This window comes from Macaca mulatta, chromosome 15, assembly GCF_049350105.2.
Source record: "Macaca mulatta isolate MMU2019108-1 chromosome 15, T2T-MMU8v2.0, whole genome shotgun sequence".
In the NCBI taxonomy this organism is placed as follows: domain Eukaryota; kingdom Metazoa; phylum Chordata; class Mammalia; order Primates; family Cercopithecidae; genus Macaca; species Macaca mulatta.
Genome location: NC_133420.1, coordinates 122946842 through 122970716, shown reverse-complemented (window position 1 = coordinate 122970716; position 23875 = coordinate 122946842). Strand labels below are relative to the sequence as shown.

Here is a 23875-nt window from a genome sequence, read left to right as displayed (position 1 = left end):
TGCCCCACTTAGCACAAAAGGACTGCTAAAGGATTTATCCACCTTGTTAAACATGTGGAAGGATCACGACAGTCCAGCTGTTGCTCAAATAGACATAGATGAAGATGGAAGTGAGTGAGGCTGATTGCTGCCCTGGTGAGGGCGCTGGGAGCCCAGCACACTCTCCCCAGACATGTGCACACCTGTGTCTGCTTTTCCCTCCTGAGTGATACGAGTGGGCGGGAAATGTGGGGATTGTTGCCCGAGCCCCTTCAATATTTGGGCACCAGCTGCCATGACCTCCTGTGAAGCTGGGTCTGGAGAGTGTGCATCCTGGCTGGAGCCTGGTCTGCCTGGAAACTAGAGGTCGGCAGCCATGTTTTGTGGGTCGTGTTTAAGTCCCAGCTCTGCCAGCCTGTCAGCTTCATGTCCTCCACTCCCTCAGCAGCACTGTGGGTGTGAGAGGACTTGCCTCACAGGGTGGTGGTGGCCTGGGTAGTGGCTGCTGCTGTTATCCCCGTGTGTTGTGTGTTTATTCTTTGTATGTGGGGTTCATTTGGGTTCATTTACTCCCTCAGAGTTGAAACCAGAACATAGGAATGCCCCGTGTGTTGTGTGTTTATTCTTTGTATGTGGGGTTCATTTGGGTTCATTTACTCCCTCAGAGTTGAAACCAGAACATAGGAATGCTGAGCTTCCTGGAAGATAAAAAGTGCCGTGAACCCTAGAAATCATTTAGACAGGACTCAGTTACTTAAATCACCTGTGGAAGAAAGTGTGACCAACTAACAACTCTGGCCTGGAGCTCAGCCCACTGGCACCTGATTTCTGGTCTTTGTGAAAAGCAGCAGAGAGCAGCTCTGCCTGTTGCAACTTCTCATGTCTTAGCCTAGACCAGAAGCCTCGTTAACACTCCCTGGACTCTTTGCATTATTATAAGTTGTATTTGTTTCTAAGTGGGTTGGTCTTATTCTTTTTGTTTTTGGTGTTTGTTTTTATGCAACAAAGAGTGTTAATTAAAGGGGAGGTGAATGAGAATCCTTAAAATAAGCCATGCCTCAGACACAATTGGCTAGACACCCTTTCTTTCCTACTTGATCTCTGAGTTTCTCAGGGAACCCTTCAGATCCTCCTAATGCCTCAAGACCTTCACTCCCTCTGTTGCTGTTTTTACTCAACTGTTTTAATGTTTAGAAGGCCAGTTCTGTTTTATTCATAGCCTGTGTCAGAGTTTCTCAGCTGCCGCACTGTGGACAGTTTGGGCCAGATCATCCTCTGTGGTGGGGCTGTGCTGTGCATTGTAACTGAGGAGTATCCCTGGGGTCCACCCATTAGATTCCAGTAGCACCATGCTACCCTCCAAGTTGTGACATGCAAACTGTTTCTCCAGACATTGACAAATGTTTCCCGCAGGGCAAAATTGCTATTGTTTGAGAATCACTGGCCTATGCTGTGCCTCTTAACATCTGATTTGTGCTTTTCGACTTTTAGTTGAAGTACAGTGTAATACAATGGAAAGAAGTTGGGCATTGTTGATGCTGTCAAATTGCACAACTCCGTGTAAATGGCACTTCCTACAGTTGTGTAGTGGACAGCCTTGGACTTTGATCCACACATACTGGAATTTTTGCCTTTTCTCACTGACCAGTGGGAATTCGCATGTGACTCACATGGTGGTTTTTTTGTGTGCACCCCTAAACACCCTGACTGCCGTGTAGCACATCCTCAAACAGTCTTTATGTGATTGCTTCATTTTGGTTCTTTTCTCCTTAGTAAGTAGAGGCCCTTGGATGGAAGGAGCTGCCCATTCTTTGTTGTATCCAGCCCTCTCCCCACCGCAGATGCCTGGTAACCCACTTGCTGCCTGATTGACTTGTCTTACTTTTAGCTTATAGGCTTTATACTGTGGTGCCTCGCCTGGTCAAGTTTGTGGATATTCTGACCAATTGGTATGTTAGAATGAACCGCAGAAGATTGAAGGTAAGTGCAGACTATTGTTGGGAAAAGCAAAAAGTGTATGAAGTTTGAAAGTAGAAGAAATATGAGAATAGCCAGAAGGGAGAGGAACATTTTCAAATGCTCTCAGTTTTTGAAGCTTTGTTTTTCTTTTCCTTTTACGTTGCATTTTAACTGTATTTGTCGTTTGAGGGATAGGGATCTATAAGTTCTAAAAGTCATTTGCATTATTTTCACAACGCAATTATGTACATGTTATATTGGAGGGAGAATGTCAGGGCACAAACAGGACTACACCAAGCAGACCTCTTAAAATTCAAAATAAAATAAAATCATGCAAATATTTTATAAAAATATTGGCAGATACGACTTTAATATTGAGAGGGGTACTTCCTTTTACCACAAGGGAGTCAGTTATTTGCTCTGTACAGAACTCCTATAGCTGTTGGGGGTTTGGGATGAGCAGAGCATAGGTCCTGGTCTCAGGACTTAAGCCAGGTACGTAAATAACAATGATGCATAGTAGAGAGAGCGAGGTCCCTTTACTGTAGGCCCAGTGAAGGCTCCCACTACCCATTAGATAAGTCTTTCTTTTTCTTTCTTTTTCTTTTTTTTTGAGATGGAGATTCACTCTTGTCACCCAGGCTGGAGTGCAGTGGCATGATCTCGGCCTACTGCAACCTCCGCCTCCCGGGTTCAAACGATTCTCCTGCCTCAACCTTGTGAGTAGCTGGGACTACAGGCTCCTGCCACCACGCCTGGCTAATTTTTGTATTTTTAGCAGAGACAGGATTTCACCATGTTGGCCAGGCTGGTCTCAGACTTCTGACCTCAGGTGATCCACTGGCCTCAGCCTCTCAAAGTACTGGTATTACAGATGTGAACCACTGTGCCTGGCCAGTCATGTCTTAAAATGCATTAATAAAAGCCTGTAACACAACTGTAATTTCATTTTTGCACAGATGTATCTCGAAGGACATATGCTAAGATGCTTACAGTAGTTGTCTCTGGATCACTTAGTTATGGTTGAAATTTTTTTATTATCTTTGTTGTTCCTACAATGAATTGGTATTTTTTTTTTTTAATACACAGTGTATACTTTTTTAATATAAGGAATCTTATTTAAAGGTACTTTAAAGTTTTCAGTTAGCAATTGTTTCTGTCTGTTGTGGGTAGATCCATTCTACCTTCAGCTTTCGGGTCCTGCAGTTAGGCTTTGCTTTCCTATCAGCTCACCTCAGGTGGGGATAGTCAGTGGAACAGCAGGTGCACATCCTGGCCAGGCCTCCTGCACTGCCCTGCAGGGCCACCCTGATGGCACCGACCCTAGACGGCCTGTGGTCGTGGCCCTTTCTCCTTTCTCTGTCTCTTGTCCTGTCTGTATGCTGCATGCTCTTTGAAGATTGCCTCTTTTTAATAAACTTATTTTTTTAATGATAAACACTTTAGCAGTTTAATGTTTATGTCTGCTTTTTATTCATTAGGGTGAAAATGGGATGGAGGATTGTGTCATGGCCCTAGAAACCTTGTTTAGTGTCCTGCTTTCTCTTTGCAGACTTATGGTAAGATGATTGCCTTCTTTCTAGTACCCTTTGGCCTATGGGCTGCCTTCGGCACCCACTTGCTGCAGTATCCTCTGTTTATATCTATCCTGTATTATTCTGCCAAAAATAGAAATGTAAGTTTTATAACACCTTATAGCTCTAGTTCCTTTTCAGAAATCTTGTTAGCTTTATACGTGTTAAGTAAGGACTAAGAAATACTAGATTCTTTCTTACAATCTCTGGCAGTACAATATATGTCAGGGCCCTTGGCTCTAGAACGAGGATCTACAGTTCAAAGTAAGACATAGCTCATCTTAATGTGGATTGCCATAATTGTGAGTAACGGGGAGGTTCTTCAGCTAATACTTGTCTGAGTAAATATATATATATATCTCACAAACGATACTTTAACTTAGCATTGAGAGGAAGACATGCAAGTAGTAGTTTGATATATGTTCCTATCAGGTCAGATATTAGTTAAATAATATAAAAGTGAAACGGCTCCAACTTTAGTTCTTTTTATCCTGTTTCTGCTACTCCATGTTATAAGACTCCTATTTATTCCTTAACCGAACGAAAATCTGCTTTGTACAAAGTCCTGTGCCTGGTGCTCTCCATGCCTGATCTCATCACCTTCATCCTGTGAAGCAGGGGATATTTTCCCCAGTTTACAGATGAGGTTTCTGAGGTTTGGGACAGTCAGTCCTCTGTGCATATTGACTTGGCTGATACATCATTAGGTGCTCCTCTTTCTGTTTTAGACATCCTTCAGAATTCTAGAGGTGCTTTGGGTTTTTCTAGCTATAGTCCTGCAGCTATGCTTCAGGGATATGAGGCCATTTCTCATTCACAGAGCATGTTTTGTAGCCTCATGCCCCTTTTGGTGCATATTACTGTGTCATTCTCTAACATGTTTAGTTGTTTCTGAGTATAAATGAGATAAGTTGTTGATGACTGACATGATGTCCTGTGTGTTCATACAGGCTCCCTACACACCTTTTCTCACTGAATTGATGTACCAGAATCTAAAGGTGCTGATTGACCCTGTTTCTGTTCAGGACAAGGACACACTCAGCATCCACTACCTCATGCTGCCCCGTGTTCGGTAGGAATCAAATAGAAATAAGCCTCACCTGTGCCAAGGAGGGGAGACTTGCTCAGACATGTTGGGGAGAGGAGGCATTTCCCTGCTTCAGCTCCATCTGTGCCTTGCCTCCCACCCCAGCTGACATGAACTCCTCAGGCTGCAGGATGGGGCCCACTTTGGTACATGGTAGCAGGGATGCTTGGTGTGGAACCCCTTTGTAGAGCTGCAGCAGGTGGGGTGTGGGCATGGCCCATGGGGGCCCCTTGGGGAGGTGCTGGGTGCTGAGCGGCAGGTACTGCACCGCCCTTCCCCCGGTGCTTCACCAGGAGGGCCTAGCCACCCTTCTCTAGCCTGACCCTCTTCCTCTTTTATGCATGCCTAGTACCTTCAATTTTCTCCTTTTAAATCTAATCTCTTTCATATTCCTACCTCTACCACTCAGAGAAGAATTGATTGACAGGAAAACAGAGAGTGCAATGTCTCGGATGCAGTCTGTGATTGAACTTGGAAGAGTGATCAGGGACCGAAAAACCATTCCCATAAAGGTTTGAAGTTTTACTTCTATTTTACATGGCACAGACCTGAATAATTAAGTCTTTGGAATGCTTTCTTAATATAGAGAGCTTCCACCAATGGCCTTCTTCCTTTTCTGCAGTGAGAGTGTGAATGACTTAGTACTAGCCCAGCCTGACTAGTCTAGAGCTTGAGATTCAAATAAACATTTAATATTCCATTTTTCTTCAGTTTAGAGGACTGGCTCCTGAGTGAACTTTCCCCTCCCTTTTCCTCCTAGTATCCTTTGAAAGAAATCGTGGTTATCCATCAAGATCCAGAAGCTCTTAAAGATATCAAGTCTTTGGAGAAGTATATCATTGAGGTAAGGTAGATGATTTGTCTGTTTTTGGTACAGAAAGACTTAGAACATTATTTTGATGAAAAATCCTCAAAGTACATAATGACCGTATAATTTATTTTTATTAGTATATTCATAACAAATGTAATAATCCATGATATTTTACACTGTGTTTGGAATCAACATAAATTTGTTATAATTCTTTTAAAAATATTTCAAGATCAATGAATTTCTTTACCTATCATCTGTCATCTTCATTCACTTCCCTGAAGTTCTCTTCTGTTCTGTTCTTCTCTGTTCTGTCCTTTCCTTCTCCTCCTTTTCCTTCTCCTTTACTTTACTTTTCTTTCGACAGAGTCTCTCACTCTGTCACCCAGGCTGGAGTGCAGTGGTGCCTTACCACAACCTCCACCTCCTGGGTTCAAGCAATTCTCCTGTCTCAGCCTCCCAAGTAGCTGGGATTACAGGCACTCACCACCACGCCCAGCTAACTTTTGTATTTTTAGTAGAGAATGGGGTTTTATCATGTTGGCCAGGCTAGTCTCAAACTCCTGACCTCAAGTGATCTGCCCGCCTCGGCCTCCCAAAGTGCTGGAATTACAGGCATGAGCCACTGTGCCTGGCCTTCTGAAGTACTTTTTGATAACTACCGAAGAAACTTTGTTCCTCCAAATTATGCAAGTGACAAGTGACCTCGCATGTAAAAGTCGAAGCACTAGCATAGTGAGCCTCTCTCCGCCCCATCTCTCCCTGGAGTCTCACTTCCTGGCTACTTCATGATTTATTTAATTACTCTCCTGTTGTTTGAAGTTTAGGTTTCTGATTACAAACAAAAGCTATGTGTGTATATATATGCATGTATCAGTGTGTGGATATTGGATAGATTCCAGAAGTGGAGTTTTGGGGTCAAAGTTTAGATTATAGTGTCAGTTGTTTTCCTAAACATTTTTATTCCATGATATTTTAAAACATCTTTATTCCATGATGTTTTAAAAACAAATATGTTTTACCTTATCTTCTTTGTGATGATACAAAACAAGTATTTTTTAAAATTTCATTGTTTATTCTTTTCACAGGTAATACTTAAAATCATTATTGTAGAAAATGTTAATTTCTATATTTGGTTTTCAGTTGCTTGAAAATTCCAGAGAATATTAGAAACCAAAAGTTAGATTGTAAATTCTGAAATTAGTATCTGTGGATATGCATAAAATATAATTTTTTTTTTTTTTTTTGAGACAAGAGTCTCGCTCTGTCGCCCAGGCTGGAGTGCAGTGATGTGATCTTGGCTCACTACAGCCTCCATCTCCTGGGCTCGGGTAATCCTCCCACCTCAGCCTCCCAAATGGCTGCGATTAGGCATAATAGTACAGGCTTTTGTAGAAATGGAGTTTCGCCATGTTGCCCGGGCTGGTCTCTAACTCCTGAGCTCAAGTGATCCTCTCACCTCAGCCTCCCGAAGTGCTAGGATTACAGGTTTTCACCACCACATCCAGCTGAAAATTTTAAAAATTAATTACTTCACTTAAAATGAGATTAATTAATGTAGCCAAATATCATGGCAAAACTAACCATTCCGTATTAATTGCTTCAAGCTATTGTTCTCATTTTCCCATCTGCTGCTGCACCATCACCATCCCTGCCGCCTCAGTAATCCTCAGTAGCATGACGGAAGCATGAAGCGTTCTGTTTAACTGATCTTCCGCTTAGTTGAGAGTTAACCTTGTGGTTCTCTGAAATTGCTTGCACAGAGGTTACCTCTGAGGGCTGAAGTTTATATTTCTGGTTCTGGAGTCCTTTTTCTGTTAGGCTCAACTGTCTTGATAGATCTTCATAACAAGCATTTTCTTCTTACCATACAAGTCACTGCTTTTTAAACATATTTATAGAACTGTACAACCATACCACAGTTGTAGAACATTTTCACCATCCCAGAAAGAAACCCAGTATTCATTAGCATTCACACACCATTTTCCCATCAATATCTGACCATTTCCCGGCATCCATGGACCTATTTGCTGTCTCTGGATTTGCCTTCTCTGAACATTTCATATAAGTGGAATCATACAATTTGTAATATTTATGTCTGGCATATTTCACCTAGCATAATGTTTCACATTAATTTGTGTAGTAGCATGTGTATGAGTGCTTTGGTCCTTCATATTGCCAAATATTCTATTGCATGTGTATGCCGCATTTTGTTTATCCATTCACAGTTGATGGACACTTGAGGTGTTCTTACTTTCTGGCTCTTAGGAATAATGCTACTCTGGACATATGTTTTTGTGTAACATATGTTTCCATTTCTCAGTTTTGTTTCCTCTTGTGCACTAACTGTAGGAATTGAATGTTCGAAAAGTTACACTGTCTACAGATAAAAACAAGTATGGCATTCGACTAAGGGCAGAACCAGATCACATGGTCCTGGGGAAGCGTCTGAAGGGAGCCTTTAAGGCAGTGATGACGTCCATCAAGCAGTTGAGCAATGAAGAACTGGAGCAATTCCAGAAGACTGGTAGGTGTCTACATAGGCAAGGGCACCATTCATGTCCTCAGGCTGAGGGATACTTTTTAGGCTACTGTTTGACTTTTAATATCACTCACATCCTTTCCTTTTCTCTTTTGTTTTCTCTTTTCTTTTCTTCTCTTTTCTTCTCTTTCTTCTCTTTTCTCTCTTCTCTCCTCTTGACAGAATCTCACTCTGTCATCTAGCCTGGAGTGCAGTGGCACGATCTCAGCTCACTGCAACCTCTGCCTCCCATGTTCAGGTGATTCTCCTGCCTCAGCCTCCCAAGTAGCTGGGATTACCAAGAGATGAGAGCATAAGAGGAGAAAGTATTTGCCTATGCCTTTCCTGATACTGTTGACAGCTTGTGCACTATCACGCCTGGCTAATTGTTGTATTTTTAGTCGAAACAGGGTTTTGCCATGTTGGCCAGGCTGGTCTCTAACTCCTGACCCCAGGTGATCCACCCACCTTGGCCCCCCAAAGTGCTGGGATTACAGGTGTGCGCCACTGCGCCCGGCCATCCTTTTCTTAAATAAAACTTTCCTGTTGATAAAAATGTTTATTATAAATAATTCTTACTGTTTAGAAAGAAAACAGCTGGGCACACTTAGCCAGGTGTGGTAGTATGCGCCTGCCATCCCAGTTACTCTGGAGGCTGAAGTGGGAGGATCCCTGGAGCCTAGGATGATTTTGTCCTTACTCTCATGATGCTTGCTGACATTGAAGATTTGGGAAAATAATTATGGTTTTGATAATTATTATAAAGGGAAAGTGTAGGGTAATATAAAAACAGTGTGTGGGGTACCTAGCCAAATGATGGGATTAGGAAAGGGAAATCAGCCCCATCTTGCCACCCCTATACAGAGCATTTCAGGGTGCCCAGAAATTTGCAGCTCTGCCATGATTAGAGTCATACATGGTCTGAGTGTGGCTGTCTGACATCCTGTAACTATCCTAGGGCACAAGCTATTTATTTTTAGGGCTTCCTCTGAAGTTGAAGATCATAAGCTGGGAGATGTCTTGAGAAGAGAGATTTGAGGATTCATAAATCAGATGAGTGGCTAAGGAAATTGGGGGAACTGTCCCTAGGATTCCCCAAATATTTAGATAGGATTAATAAAACATAAGACATTAGCAGCTAAAACTGAAGTTACTACTAGTTACTAATCAACTCAAAATATTAAAATAACAATGTTACGAGCCTTCAAGTCACAAATCTAAATTGTTTCGCCAGATAGCCAAAGCATCAAAAATTCCTGAGATAAACCTTATTTGAAATTGAAAGCCTAGTTTCTGAGTGGACTGTTCTGCACTGATGGAAAACAGGATCATCTTCAGAACACAGTGACAAAGTAAACATAAAAATGACACCCTGGTTCTCAGAGCCCAAGAAGGTCGTCATCAGTGACGACAGTGGGCCTCCCTATCGGCAGGGGTGTTGTCATCAGCAGCTGTGCACATTTCTGCCTCCCTGGACAGGCGTGATGCTCAGTACTGTGCACGGCCTCCCTGGACAGGCGTGATGTTCAGTACTGCACACTGCCCGTCTCATTTTAGCCTCCCCACACCTTGCTCAGCAGGTACCAGAACACCATGTCATGCAACCAGCAAATAGTGGACCTGAGTTCACTTTCTCTGTAAAGACTGTGTTTTCTTCATTATGTCCTGCTGCTCTGTGTATGGTGAGCATTTGTTGCCTCTTGGTGCCTTCTCTTAGCTTTGTCATGTCTTTGGACCTGAGAATTTATATAAAACAGTAGATACTGGTGATGACTTAACTGTCTTCAAGGTAACATAGTGTAATCTAAAGAAAGTTTGTCCTATCTTGGCTACAACCATGACATGAGTCAGAGGGAAATGATCTCTTGAAGCCTCTGTGGCTTTGCTGTTGTGAAATTTTCATCAAAAAGGGGCATAATACATAGGTAGTGGGGCAGCTTGAAGAGGAGGGGAAGCTGATTAACAGTGTAGCGGCTTCTCCATAGGGACCATTGTTGTGGAAGGCCATGAATTGCATGATGAAGACATCCGCCTCATGTACACCTTTGATCAGGCCACAGGTGGGACTGCGCAGTTTGAAGCACACTCAGATGCTCAGGTATTTTTCTGTTTCCTAGAACATTTCTTTACCAAGAGATGAGAGCCTAAGAGGAGAAAGTATTTGCCTATGCCTTTCCTGATTGCATTGACAGCTTGTGTCAGGGTAAAAATAAACCAGTTACGTGGTTTAGATTGGCTTTGCTAAACTAATATATTATTATACCCTTAACATATGCATTTGTTTAATGAATACCTAAGCATTTTGTGATTTCTACATGTAATTGTCCCAAGTGTGGGCTTACACAAAAATGAACCCTTTAAGACGAGTCAGTCAAGGACACCTGAAATTAAGCCAGTTCTTAGTATTCTACCTGGTAAGTTATCTGGTAGAAATAAGTACACAGAGGGCTACTATCCAGAAATTGGTATAGAGGGAAAGTGGTCAGGGAACACTCCTTGAAGAGAATATACAGGCTGTTTTAGATTCCGGGGTCATTATTTTTTGCTGTGTTGGAGAAGAGGCTATCGCTTTGCAGTCATGACCACACATCCCCAGTCAGCATAGTTGTTAAGATCTCACATGTGGGTTTGGGGATGTTGCAGGGGTCCCTCTGTGCTTAGCATACCATGTGCAGGGGAAGGTAGAGCAGCACCTCCATAAAGGAAAGCCGAGCTCCTCAGTCCTTTACCCAGGCGCTTAAGTTAGATGTGTACAGAACTCTACATGGGAAGACAGTGGCAAGGAGTCAGAGGTATCATAGCTGGGAAAGAAGGCAGGGGAAGGCAAGAAGGGGGTTTCTAAACACTGACAGTGGGCAGTTCTTCCTTGTTACAGCAGATGTTAGGGGCCTGAAAAGTTGTCCACACTTACAAAAGTGTCATCATGTGATGTTTCTTGACATGGTTTACATGTTGTAGTGGCCCTGCACTGACTGGAGTTTTGAGTTTATCATCCATTTCATTACCTCTGATGCCTTTGTGAAGTGAGTCATTTCCTTTTTTTTTTTTTTTAAACAGAGTCTCACTCTGTTTCCCACGCTGGAGTGCAGTGGCGTGGTCTCGGATCACTACAACCTCCGCCTCCCAGGCTCACGCTATTCTTCCGCCTCAGCCCCCCGAGTAGCTGGGACTACAGGCATCCGCCACCACACCCGGCTAACTTTTTTTATTTTTAGTAGAGACAGGGTTTCACCATGTTAGCCAGGATGGCCTCGACTTCCTGACCTCGTGATTCACCAGCCTTGGCCTCCCAAAGTGCTGGGATTACAGGCGTGAGCCATTGCGCCTGGCCGAGTCATTTCTTCTCTGTTTGCTCAAAGGTAAATGAGATGAGGCCTAATGTACAAGTCTTTTGTAGAGTGTATTTTACTCTGCAATGTGCTATGTAACAGAAGTGGTACTGTCATTATTGCTACATCATAATCAGCAACCTTCAGCATAGATGAGATAGAAACTTTAACCTTAGCAAAAATATGGCAGTTTAAGTCATAAAAAGTTTCGTGGTCCATCGTATAATTTGTTTTGAGTCATTCTGACAAACCTGAAGATCACAGGGGTCATGGTATAAGAAAGTCACTTGGAGTTGACTGCTCTGAGGCGTTTGATCCATTTTTTGTGGCCTGAAAAGCTGTGCTGCTCCAAGGGCTTCATGATTATTGATCTTACTTATTAGAAGAGTTGATACCATTTCTTAGATGGTCAAAAAGCAGAGTCATGTTAGGGGACTCTGATAAGAGGTGGTCCCAGGGCATCTCCTGTGAGCAGCGCCCTACAAAAAAAAGAAGAAACAAAAACCTGCACACCTTTCTCCAGAAATGGAGGACTAGCTGATTATGAAGAAGTACCTGAATGATAAACTAGATTAATTTTATTGCTTTTGCTCATTTGTGTGAAAGAATAGTGCTGCATTATAGACTCTCAAGATTTAAATAACATTTTGCTGAATTGGGAAGAAGTGTTTCTCCTTATTTGATTGTCATGGTGTGCACTGTTCATCCCCACAGGCTTTGGTCCTCTTAGATGTCACTCCTGACCAGTCAATGGTAGATGAAGGAATGGCTCGGGAAGTCATCAATCGCATACAGAAACTTCGCAAAAAGGTTAGTCAGTCAGTTAAGAATAAGCTACCGTTTTAGCTTTTTGTTTGTTTTGGTTGTTGGGGGAAGATAGGAGAGGCAGGTAGTACAAGCCATAGTGATCAGTGCATGACAGTCGCTAATCTATAGTCATTTGGATTGGAAAGGCATTCTGCAGGAAAGGCACTCCTCTTCCTCTCCCCATGTGTTCACTCCCAAATTGTAGCTTTCAGCCAGCCTGTGCATTTTCCCATCCTTTTTTTATTTTTTATTTTTTTGATCTCCGTTGGGCTTCTACAAAACAGCCCCTGTGGCTGGGGCAGAAGGTAATCAGAGGTGATAGTATCTTTGCAGAAGGGCAGAGGTGTAGTCAGCATAGACAGGCTTCTAGCTTAGGGGAGGTTCCCGGATCTGGACAGAGTTGGGTAGTTTTTCCTTACTAGAGAGCTGAGGAATATGCACAGAGCTCATCCTGGAGAGCAGAGGGGCTGGAAAGCCCCTGCTAGTGAGAGAATCATGAATTTCTTGCCCTGCAGAGGGCAGTGACAGCTACCATACAGCTTTTTTCCCAGACAGTTCAGGGTCTGAGGAAGCTGTTCCAGCAGGTAAGTGGGTGCTTATGATCTCTGAATCAGTTCAGAGCTTTGTAAGTGGGTTCTAAATTATTTCTTGGTTTCAACATTCATGAGGTACTGATTGTGCTAGGAAAAGAAACATGCCCTGTCCCCAAAGAGTGGTGAAAAGGACACAAAGCTAATCGTATACTGCAGTGCAGTTAGTCTTACAGATCACCCAGCAGGCAGGGAAGGGCCCTTCTGTGATGATTCAGCATGGGATCCGTAGCCCTTGTTCTACAGTACCTTCCTTCAGTTCTGATTAATAGAATGTACTTCCCTTTTAAGATTTTCTGTGTGTGCTTTCAGTGCAGTCTGGTTCCAACTGATGAAATCACAGTGTACTATAAAGCGAAGTCGGAAGGAAGATATCTGAATAATGTTATTGAAAGCCACACAGAGTTCATATTTGCCACCATAAAGGCTCCCTTGAAACCCTATCCAGTTTCTCCATCAGATAAAGTCCTTATTCAAGAAAAAACACAGGTGAGTCCTGAGCTCCATTGAACTGCTAAAGAGTTTCAGATTAGGTTTGACTTGATGTGCTCATGTGCTGATATTCTGTCCCACAGTAGAGATTGGCACAGCTCTCAGTCGTGAAGTATTGCTCTGGACAGTAGTGGGGAGAGTCAGAGAGTGGAAGCCCAGAAAAGATGGAGCAGGGAAGGAAGACAGAACTGTTTTCACAACAGTTCTCTTGAGGAACGTAGCCAGGAGGGTGCATGAGCTTTGCCTGGAAATAAAATGGCTATGTGAGCCTGTTTTTTCTAAAACTAGGAAAGGCAGTGTGTGGATTCTGGTAATTATCATTAAAAGTAAACAGCAATTGGCTTGAGAAACATTTAACTCTTCTGGTAGTGGGTTCTCCATAAAAGTACAGTACCAAAAAAGAAAAATCACAGTAGCATTTCTGTTGTTACATCTAGGAATTTTAGATATACTTATGAAAGTATGATATTAAAGGTAGGGAAGATACTGGCTTATAACTTAGAAGTAGATCATTTAGGCTGGGCACAGTGGCTCACACCTGTAATCCCAGTTCTTCGGGAGGCCAAGTTGGGCAGATCGCTTGAGGTCAAGAGTGCGAGACCAGCCTGGGTGAAAGATGGTGAAACCCCATCTCTACTAAAAATGCAAAAATTAGCTGGGCATGGTGGTGCATGCCTATATTCCCAGCTACTCGGGAAGCTGAGGCAGAAGAATCACTTGAACACAGGAGGTGGGGGTTGCAGTGAGCCGAGATCGCATCACTGCGCTCCAGCCTGGGTGACAGAGCAAGACCCTGACTCAAAAAAAAAAAAAAAAAAGTTGATCATTTAAAGTGTATCTCAGTCACTTATTTAATCATTTTCTCCTGTCTCATTCTATGAGACAAGCAGGACAAGACAAGGAGGGGCTGACGGTGGCTGTTTATTTTTTCAGTGAGATGAGTTGCAGAGTAGTTTCATTTTCTATTTTGCATATTGTGTAATTATTTGACTTGGTTTAGTGAGCATATATTTTTAAGAGACCAGGATAAAAAGAGAAGAAAAATGGGATATAAATTGTAGCTTTTGATACTTTGAGTAATGAGATTGAATATGTTATGAGTTGTATACAGCTCTTGCTGTTACTGAGAAGTCACTGTGTCACGTGATGGTGTGGCACATTGCAGTCAGATGTCACAGTTACTCAGTCATATGTTCTCATGTGCTTAGTTGAAGGGATCTGAACTGGAAATTACACTCACCAGAGGATCTTCCCTTCCTGGTCCTGCTTGTGCATATGTCAATCTTAACATTTGTGCAAATGGCAGTGAACAAGGTAAGAGTAAATTCCATAATTTGTATGACTTTTTTTTAGTTATATTTATGGATGTGAAAAAACAACCCAAAAAACTTATGGATGTTTTTAAGGGAATTGGAAGAATTATTTAATCATATTTAATAGGTAACTTTTTCTTCTTAATTGTCATCAAAATGAATTCACTAGGCGAGATGCAGTGGCTCATGCCTGTAATCCTACCACTTGTGGAAGCCAAGGTGAGAGGATTGCTTGAGGCCAAGAGTTCAACACTAACCTGGCCAACATAATAAGACCCTGCCTCAATTTAAAAAAAAAAAACAGCCAGGCGCGGTGGCTCTCACCTGTAATCCCAGCACTTTGGAAGGCCGAGGCGAGTGGATTACTCAGGAGTTCAAGACCTGATCAACATGGTGAAACCCCGTCTCTACTAAAAATACAAAAATTAGCCAGACATGGTGGCAGGTACCTGTAATCCCAGCTACTCGAGAGGCTAAAGCATGAGAATTTCTTGAACCTGGGAGGTGGAGGTTGCAGTGAGCTGAGATCACACCATTGCACTCCAGCCTGGGTGACAAAGCAAGACTTGTCTCACCAAAGAAAAAAGAAAGAAAAAGAAAAATGAATCCACTAAAGTAAATGATTGGACTTACGCTTGTGGAAGCATGAAGCAGATATAGTTTTCCCTATTCCTCCTGCTAAATACATCTAAACAGCCTGGACAGTATAGATAAAAACAAGCAGAAGAAGACTCACAGATGTAAGGAAGAAAGCAGACCAGCTGAGGACCTTGTAAGCAACTGACCTAAAAGTAGTAAGTTCTGGGTTTTCTTTTCTGCCTCTTATACTCAAACTTGGAACTTAAGAAGCTGGCAACCTGGAAGTGTCAAGTACAGACCCAAAAAAGCCTCAACAAAAATTCTGCTCCCTTGACAAAGGATCAAGAGATGGGCAGCCTAGCAAGACAGAAAATTTTGAAACAGTAACTGCTCTACTCTAGCCAGATACCATAGAAAAAACTATGGCCCTACCACCACCCACATCAGCAAAGGCCAAGTGGGGAGCCTGGACTTCACCCTTGCCAAGCTGAAGACCCCTCCCCTGTCACAGGGGTATCAGAGAAGACAAAGTAGAGAGCTAGGACTTTCATTCTAGTGGGGGGCAGCAATGAGCCCCTCTGCCTGGCGGCATCAGTGGAGGCCACATGGAAAGCCTAGATTTCCATCCCTTCTGGGCAGTAACAAGGCATCCCTCCCATTTACAAATGCGTGGCAGCATTGAGGCCACATACCACCAGCACCTCCTCTGCAGTGTCAGTTAAGGTATGTGTGAAACAGTTAAGGGCGTGGTGGCGGCGCCTGTAATCTCAGCTACTCAGGAGGCTGAGACAGGAGAATCGCTTGAACCCAGGAGGCGGAGGTTGCAGTGAGCCAAGATCGCGCTCCTGTACTCCAGACTGGGTGACAGAGTGAGACTCTGTCTCAGAAAAACAAACAGAACAAATAAAAGATTGGCAGGTTGTTAAAAACACACTCGCCAAGTATATGCTGTCTATGAGAAACTTCAAATATAATGATACAGGTGAGTTGAAAGTAAAAGGGTAGAAAAATACTATGCAAACATTAATCAAAAGAAGCAGGAATGGTCATGTTTGTATTAGATGAAACAGACTTCAGAGCAAAGAAAATTACCAGGGGCATTAAATAATGGTAGAAGTGTCAGTACACAAAGAAAACAGTGATCCTAAATTTATATGCATCTAACAAAAGAGCTACAAAATATATGAAATAAAAAGATACAGACATTAAAGGAGAAATAGACAAATCTGTAACTATAGTTGGAGACTTCAGCGTACGTTTTTCAGTAATCACCTCACCCAAAAATAGCAGAATATAAATTATAAAATATAAATTATTTTCGAGCTCTCACAGAACTTTGCTAAGATACATTGTAACCTGGGCCATAAAACAAACCCCAACCAATTAATACAGTTGAAACCAGTGTGTTCTCTGACCACAGTAGAATCAAACTATTAATTAGTAATAGAATAATAAAAGGAAAATCTCCACATTCTTAAAAATAAACAACATACTTTTAAATTATCCATGATTAGGGAAAAAGTCTCAAGAGGAAAAGAAACATAGAACTGAGTGAAAAGGAAAATACGACATCAAATGTGGAATGTGGCTAAAGTGGTCCTGAGACGGAAATCTGTTGCACTAAAAACTGAAAGAAAGATGGTTTTAAATCATAACTTAAGGTCTAAACTCAAGAAACTAGATAGGAAAAAAAGCAAAATAAATGCAAAGTAAGAAGAAGGAAAAACATAAAAATAAGAGAAGAAATCAGTGCAATTGAAAACAAACGATAGAGAACATTAATGATATAAAAATCTGGTTCTTACCAAAAAATTCAGCAAAATTAATAAACCTCTAGTCAGACTAATAAAGAAAAAAGAAGACACAGTTGCATATCAGGAATAAAAAGAATTATCAATACAGATTACCAGAATCAAGAAGATAATGCAAATACTGTGAATAATCTCCATATGTAAGTTTGACAACTTGGATACCTGTCACCCAGGCTGGAGTGCAGTGATGCAAACTCAGCTCACTGCAACCTCCACTTCCTGGGTTCAAGTGATTCTCACGCCTCAGCCTCCCGAGTAGCTGGGATTACAGGTATGCCACACCATGCCCGACAAATTTTTGTGCTTTTGGTAAAGGTGGGGTTTCACCCTGTTGGCCAGGCTGATCTCAAATTCCTGGCCCCAAGTGATCTGGCCCTCCTTGGCCTCCCAAAGCTCTGGGATTACAGGCATGAGCCACTGTTCCTGGCCTGAAGTGAACCTTGTTTTAAAAAGCACAAACTACTACAACTCACACAATATGAAACAGATAATTTTAATGGCCCTGTTAAGGAGACTGAATTCGTAATTTAAAATCTCTGAACTAATCTCCAGGCCCAGTTTCACTGGAGAATTCTTACCAGAATTAATACCAGTTCTATACAGACTCTTCCAGAAAATAGAAGAGGAAGGAACAGTTCACTCATTTTATGTGGTTATTAACCTGCTACCAAAACCAAATAGAGACAATATTAAGAAAAAAGATAGACCGGGTACGGTGGCTTATGCCTGTAATTCCAGCACTTCGGGAGGCTGAGGCGGGTGGATCACCTGAGGTCAGGAGTTGGAGACCAGCCTGGCCAACATGGTGAAACACCATCTCTACTAAAAACACAAAAATTAGCTGAACCTGGTAGCGGGCGCCTGTAATCTCAGCCTACTCAGGAGGCTGAGGCAGGAGAATGGCTGGAACCCAGGAGGCAGAGGTTGCAGTGAGCCGAGATCGTGCCATTGCACTCCAGCCCAGGCCAACAACACTGAGACTCCATCTCAAAAAAGAAAAAAAAAGATAGAAAACAGATATTCCTCATGAATATAAATTAATTCAGCTATATATATATACAAAGAATTATGCACCATCACCAAGTAGGATTTATTCCAGGGATGCAAGGCTGGCTCAGTATTTAAAAATCAATGTAGGCCGGGCGCGGTGGCTCAAGCCTGTAATCCCAGCACTTTGGGAGGCCGAGACGGGCGGATCACGAGGTCAGGAGATCGAGACCATCCTGGCTAACACGATGAAACCCCGTCTCTACTAAAAAATACAAAAAAATAGCCGGGCGAGGTGGCAGGCGCCTATAGTCCCAGCTACTCGGGAGGCTGAGGCAGGAGAATGGCGTAAACCCAGGAGGTGGAGCTTGCAGTGAGCTGATATTCGGCCACTGCACTCCAGCCTGGGCAACAGAGCGAGACTCCGTCTCAAAAAATAAAATAAAATAAAATAAAATAAAATAAAATAAAATAAAATAAAATAAAATAAAATAAAAATCAATGTAGCCTGGGTGCGGTGACTCACGCCTGTAATGCCAGCACTTTGGGAGGCTGAGGCGGGCAGATCACAAGGTCAGGAGTTCAAGACCAGCCTGACCAACATGGTGAAACCCCGTCTCTACTAAAAAGACAAAAATTAGCCAGGCATGATGGCACACGCCTGTAATCCCAGCTACTCAGGAGGCTGAGGCAGGAGAGTCGCTTGAACCCGGGAGGCAGAGGTTGCAGTGAGCCAAGATCGCACCACTGTACTCCAGCCTGAGTGACAGAGACTCTATCTCAAAAAAAAAAAAAAAATCAATGTAATTATCATATTATCAGACTAAAAGATTACATGACTGTAGCAGTTGATTCAGAAAAAGCATTTGATCAAATTCAACACCCATTCATGATGAAAATCCTCACAAAAATAGGAAGAGAAGAGAATTTTGTAGACTGGATAATGAGCATTTTGCAAAAATCCTACAGCTACCATTCTACCTAATGGGGAAAGCGTGAATTCTTTCTACCTAAAATCAGTAACAAGGCAATCACAACTCATATTCGACATTGTACTGGAAGTTCTAGCCAGTGGACCATGGCAAGAAAAGGAAATAAAAGTCATGCAGATAAAGGAATAAAGCTTCCTCTATAGAAAATCATAAGGAGTGTACATACAAACACCTAAAAAAATAGACCAGGCTTGGTGGCTCGCGCCTGTAATCCCAACACTTTGGGATCTGAGGCACGTGGATCACCTGAGGTCAGGAGTTCAAGACCAGCCTGGCCAACATGGTGAAACCCCGTCAAAAAAATACAAAACATTAGGCATGGTGGTGGTCATCTGTAGTCCCAGCTACTCAGGAGGCTGAGGCAGGAGAATCACTTGAACCTGGGAGGCGGAGGTTGCAGTGAGCCGAGATCGTGCCACTGCACTCTAGCCTGGGCAACAAGAATGAAACTCCATCTCAAAAAAAAAAAAAAAAAAAAAAAACATCATATTGCCTGGTTTTAAGATGTGACCTGGGATCACCATATTGGTCTTCCCACGCCAGCTGCTCCCATGATGGTTGTGTGTTTATTTAGACCTGTGATGATGTCTCAGACAGTACATGGTTCCCTGAACTGCTGTGCAACTTCAGTGATGTATGGCATTGAGCTGGTCCATCCCTGCCAACATCCTGGCTGTCTCAGGTTACCCTGTAGAAGGAGTCAGATGGATGGTCAGTGGTGTGAATGAGTAATGTAAACAAGAACAGTGTTCTCGGCCGGGCGCGGTGGCTCAAGCCTGTAATCCCAGCACTTTGGGAGGCCGAGACGGGCGGATCACGAGGTCAGGAGATCGAGACCATCCTGGCTAACACCGTGAAACCCCGTCTCTACTAAAAATACAAAAAACTAGCCGGGCGAGGTGGCGGGCGCCTGTAGTCCCAGCTACTCCGGAGGCTGAGGCAGGAGAATGGCCTAAACCCTGGAGGCGGAGCTTGCAGTGAGCTGAGATCCGGCCACTGCACTCCAGCCTGGGCTACAGAGCACGATTCCGTCTCAAAAAAAAAAAAGAACAGTGTTCTCGTCACAGAGGGCCAGCAGCATGAGCAGTGATAAGAGAGGCAGGGCCTTTTCTCCCATCTACTGACTCCAGGACTGGCCATTCCTGAGTCAGTTGACCAGACATCTGGGAAGAAGAGCTCCCAACTCCAAGGTTATTTTCCTAGGAATAGCTTTAAATGCAGCCACAGCTTGGTCTTCTGCCTTAATATGATTTGATATGTTTTGCAATTTACTGTCCTGCTGAAAGCATTCATATTATGAGGAAAAAAACCCATACAAATCATCATTAAATCTGTTATTTTTAAATGTTTGGCCTTTTTCTGTACCCTTTGGATTTAAGCATTAATTGGGTTTCCAAAGTAATTGAATAAAAATCATATCGCTTATAAAAAAAGAAAACTTTTGAGTCACAGGATATAAGATAAACATACAAAAATGAATTTTATTTCATACTAGCAATCTATACTAGCAATGAGCAAGTGGGCAATGAAATTAAAAGTGTGATATCATTTACAGTCACTTAAAAAAAGATGCTAGGCCAGGCGTGGTGGTTCACACGTGTATTCCCAGCACTTTGGGAGGCTTAGGCTGGAGGATTACTTTAGTCCAGGAGTTCGAGACCAGCCTGGGCAACAAAGTGAGACCCCATCTCTACAAGAAATAAACTAGGCAAGTGTGGTGGTGTTCGCCTTTAGTCCCAGCTACTTAGGAGGCTGAGGTGGGAGGATCACTTGAGCCTAGGAGATAGAGGCTGCAGTGAGCCATGATCGTGCCACTATATTCCAGCCTGGGCCACAGAGTGAGACCTTCTCTCCACAAAAAAAGATATTCAGATGTAAACCTAATAAAACATGTTAGGACTTGTATACTGAAAACCACAAAATAGTGATGGAAAAAATCAGACAAAATCTAAATAAGTGGAGAGACGTTTATGGATGAGAAGATTCAGTATAGTAAAAATGTCTCTTCTATCCTGCTGTGGTTTGAGTGGCCCTCCCAAACTCAGGTTAAAATGTCACTGCCATTGTGACAGCACCATGAATTAGTTAATTACTGCACTAGAGTTCTAGAAATTGTTACCCAGTCCAGTGGTGTGACCGTAACACCAGAAACCTGCACTTGTCAGAGTGCTTTCCGTTGTATCTCCTCAGAGATGAAACACTTTAGATTCACAGTTGCTTACAATAGCTTTCAGGAAAGTACCAGAGTAAAACAATTAGCTGTCGTTGGATGACAAGACTTTAAATGGTCATGGTTAAATATCCGATGAGAGTTCATTATAATAATGTTGCAATTGACAAGGAAGTTTAGTTATTTCTGTGGTATATAGCATTTTAAGGTAACTAGAATTGTACTGATAACATTAGACCAGGTCTATCAGATTTCTAGGAATTGCACACAATTTCTGGAACACATTATTTGTACAAATTAACTCAAAGAAGGTTAAACATCATTTCTTATTTAACAGTGCTTCCTATGCAGATCTAACATAGTCAAATAAGTCTGACTTGTTTACTATTTCTCTTCATAATGAAAGAGAATTCTCTTGAGATATTTCGGGGTGCCTCTGGAAGCTCCCAAAGTTAGCTCGAGGTCAGAAAGAATTAAGTTTAGAGTTTGATTTTGGGAAGCTAGTAAAAAATGTCAAAGGCTTAAAACACTTGATTAATAGGATTTCAGGTCACTGAAACTATAGTCACTCATTTAACCAGAGTGATAATTAAAAGTATTCAAAGGCAAATATAGAAAGTTACACAGTTATAAAAAGACCTGAGCAGTTTTAATAGAGGGGACTCTGTTTCTCTGTTTTCTTTTCTGTAAAGACAGTGTCTCACTACGACTCCCCAGGCTGGTCTTGAACTCCTGGCCTCAAGCAATCCTCCTACCTCAGCCTCCCAAAGTGCTGGTATTGTTAAGGCTTATTATTTTGATAACTTATAAATAAATTCATTCAGATCTTAGCCAGCTTGACCACACGTAAAATTCCTTTTCCAAGATTTCTCTTCCACAAACCTACTACAACTTTCTTATATCCGTTCTGTTTTGGATTAAATTCTTCCTTTCTCTTACTGTGAAACAAGTCATTCTACTTTAGGGCAAAAATTAGTCTTTTTCTCTTAACAAACACACATCCAATGAATATTCATCATTTAAATTAGCAAAACCCTAAGGGTGTAAATTACCAATGGGGAGCTATTTTTGAGTAGACATAACACAAACAGAGCTAGCTACCATCAAGTTATTTCTCTGTTAGCTACTTTTACAGCATGTGTATGTTTGGCAGTCTTCACAAAAACAAGAATCCTAAAAAGTTTAATAGATGGGGTTTTTTTGTTTTACCGCTGTGCTCAGTAAACGTAAAGTAATGGATACTGGCACCCACTTGCACATTTGTTCATAGATTGAACTCAGTTCTATAATTATAAATATCAAGTGGAGGTAACATAAACTTATTTGATAGTAAATCCTGGTAGGATTTAAAAGTTGTATATCTGCATTATGTATTCTTACCCAAGTCACATGAACTTGAAAAGCATTTGTGTTGGTTTCTGTGTTGCTGAGAGAATACTTAATTTATGTGAAATGCTTATTTTTCTTTAAATCTATTAAATAGAAATCTTTTATGAATTAATTTTTGACCATACCATCTGGAGGTAGAAAAATAACTCATGGCTGGGTGCGGTAGCTCAAGCCTGTAATCCCAGCATTTTTGGAGGCTGATGCAGGCGGATCACCTGAGGTCAGAAGTTCAAGACCAGCCTGACCAACATGGAGAAACTCCATGTCTACTAAAAAAAAAAAAAAATACAAAATTAGCTGGGCATGGTGGCACATGTCTGTAATGCCAACTACTCGAGAGGCTGAAGCAGGAGAATCACTTGAACCCGGGAAGTGGAGGTTGCAGTGAGCTGAGATCGTGCCATTGCACTCCAGCCTGGGCAATGAGCAAAACTGCATCTCAAAAAAAAGAAAAAGAACACATATATGTAACATACCTACATGCACAGGCATATATAAACATACAGACAAGCAGATTTCTTAGCTTTCTTTTGAAAACTGTAGCCATGTACCAGGTACTGTAATATAAAACACACTAGTTTTATGAAACAATAGCTGAATCTAAAGTATGTTCCCAGCAGATGGAATAAATTAAGGTTACTTGCTTCGGTGGCCAAAGTGTTCTACTAGTGCTTTTGGAAATGTCTTAAGATTTTTCATTTAAACATTAAACAGAGTTTTCAAGCCTTGACACAAAAGCACTGTCCGTAAAAGGGAAAAGTGATACATTTAACTAACTGAAAATTTAGGTTTTGCTTTGAACATCCTATAAAAGGATGAAAGACAAGCTACGGACTGGGAGAAAATCTTTATAAAACAACATATTTGACAAAAGATGTCTCTAGAATATGTAAAGATCTTTTAAATCTCAACAGTAAAGAAAAATCCAGTTAGAAAATGGGGTGGAGATATGAACAGACATTTACCAAAGGGAATATACAAATGACAGAAATGTACATGACAATATTTAACGTCATTAGCCATTAGGAAAATTCAAGTTGAAATTACATTGACGTCTTAATACACACCTATCAGAGTGACTAAAATTGAAAGTAGTGACAGCACCAAATGCTGCATCTCATACATTGCTGGTGGGAATATAGAATGGTATGATCACTCTGGAAAATAGTTTGGCATTATCAGAAAACTAAATATGTGCTTTCTATAATGACTCAGCAGTTGCACTCCTAGGTGTTTATCCCAGAGAACTGAAAACTATGTTCATTGCCACATCAACGTATATAGTACCTGTATTCATAATAGCACCAAACTATAAACAACCCAGATATTCTTCAGCAGATAAATGGCTAAACAAACTGTGGTATATCCATATCATAGAACATTACATAGCAATAAGAAGGAACAACTATCAATTAGCACAGCAACTTATTTTAATCCTTAGAAATTGATGCCAGCTGAGGCCAGGCACAGATGCTCACGCCTGTAATC

General features: G+C 41.8%; 1 protein-coding gene across 2 annotated transcripts in view; it reads left to right on the top strand.

The window, feature by feature from the left end:
• IARS1 (isoleucyl-tRNA synthetase 1) overlaps nt 1-23875 on the top strand; it is a 76380-nt gene that overhangs the window by 39710 nt on the left and 12795 nt on the right. For both annotated transcript variants that reach the window (XM_015117255.3, XM_015117256.3), the window contains exons 21-30: nt 1868-1959; nt 3420-3497; nt 4463-4584; nt 5009-5111; nt 5360-5443; nt 7760-7934; nt 9914-10026; nt 11972-12067; nt 12967-13143; nt 14355-14460. In XM_015117255.3, coding sequence (XP_014972741.2) covers nt 1868-1959; nt 3420-3497; nt 4463-4584; nt 5009-5111; nt 5360-5443; nt 7760-7934; nt 9914-10026; nt 11972-12067; nt 12967-13143; nt 14355-14460 — 1146 coding nt within the window. The remainder of the gene's footprint in view (nt 1-1867; nt 1960-3419; nt 3498-4462; nt 4585-5008; nt 5112-5359; nt 5444-7759; nt 7935-9913; nt 10027-11971; nt 12068-12966; nt 13144-14354; nt 14461-23875) is intronic.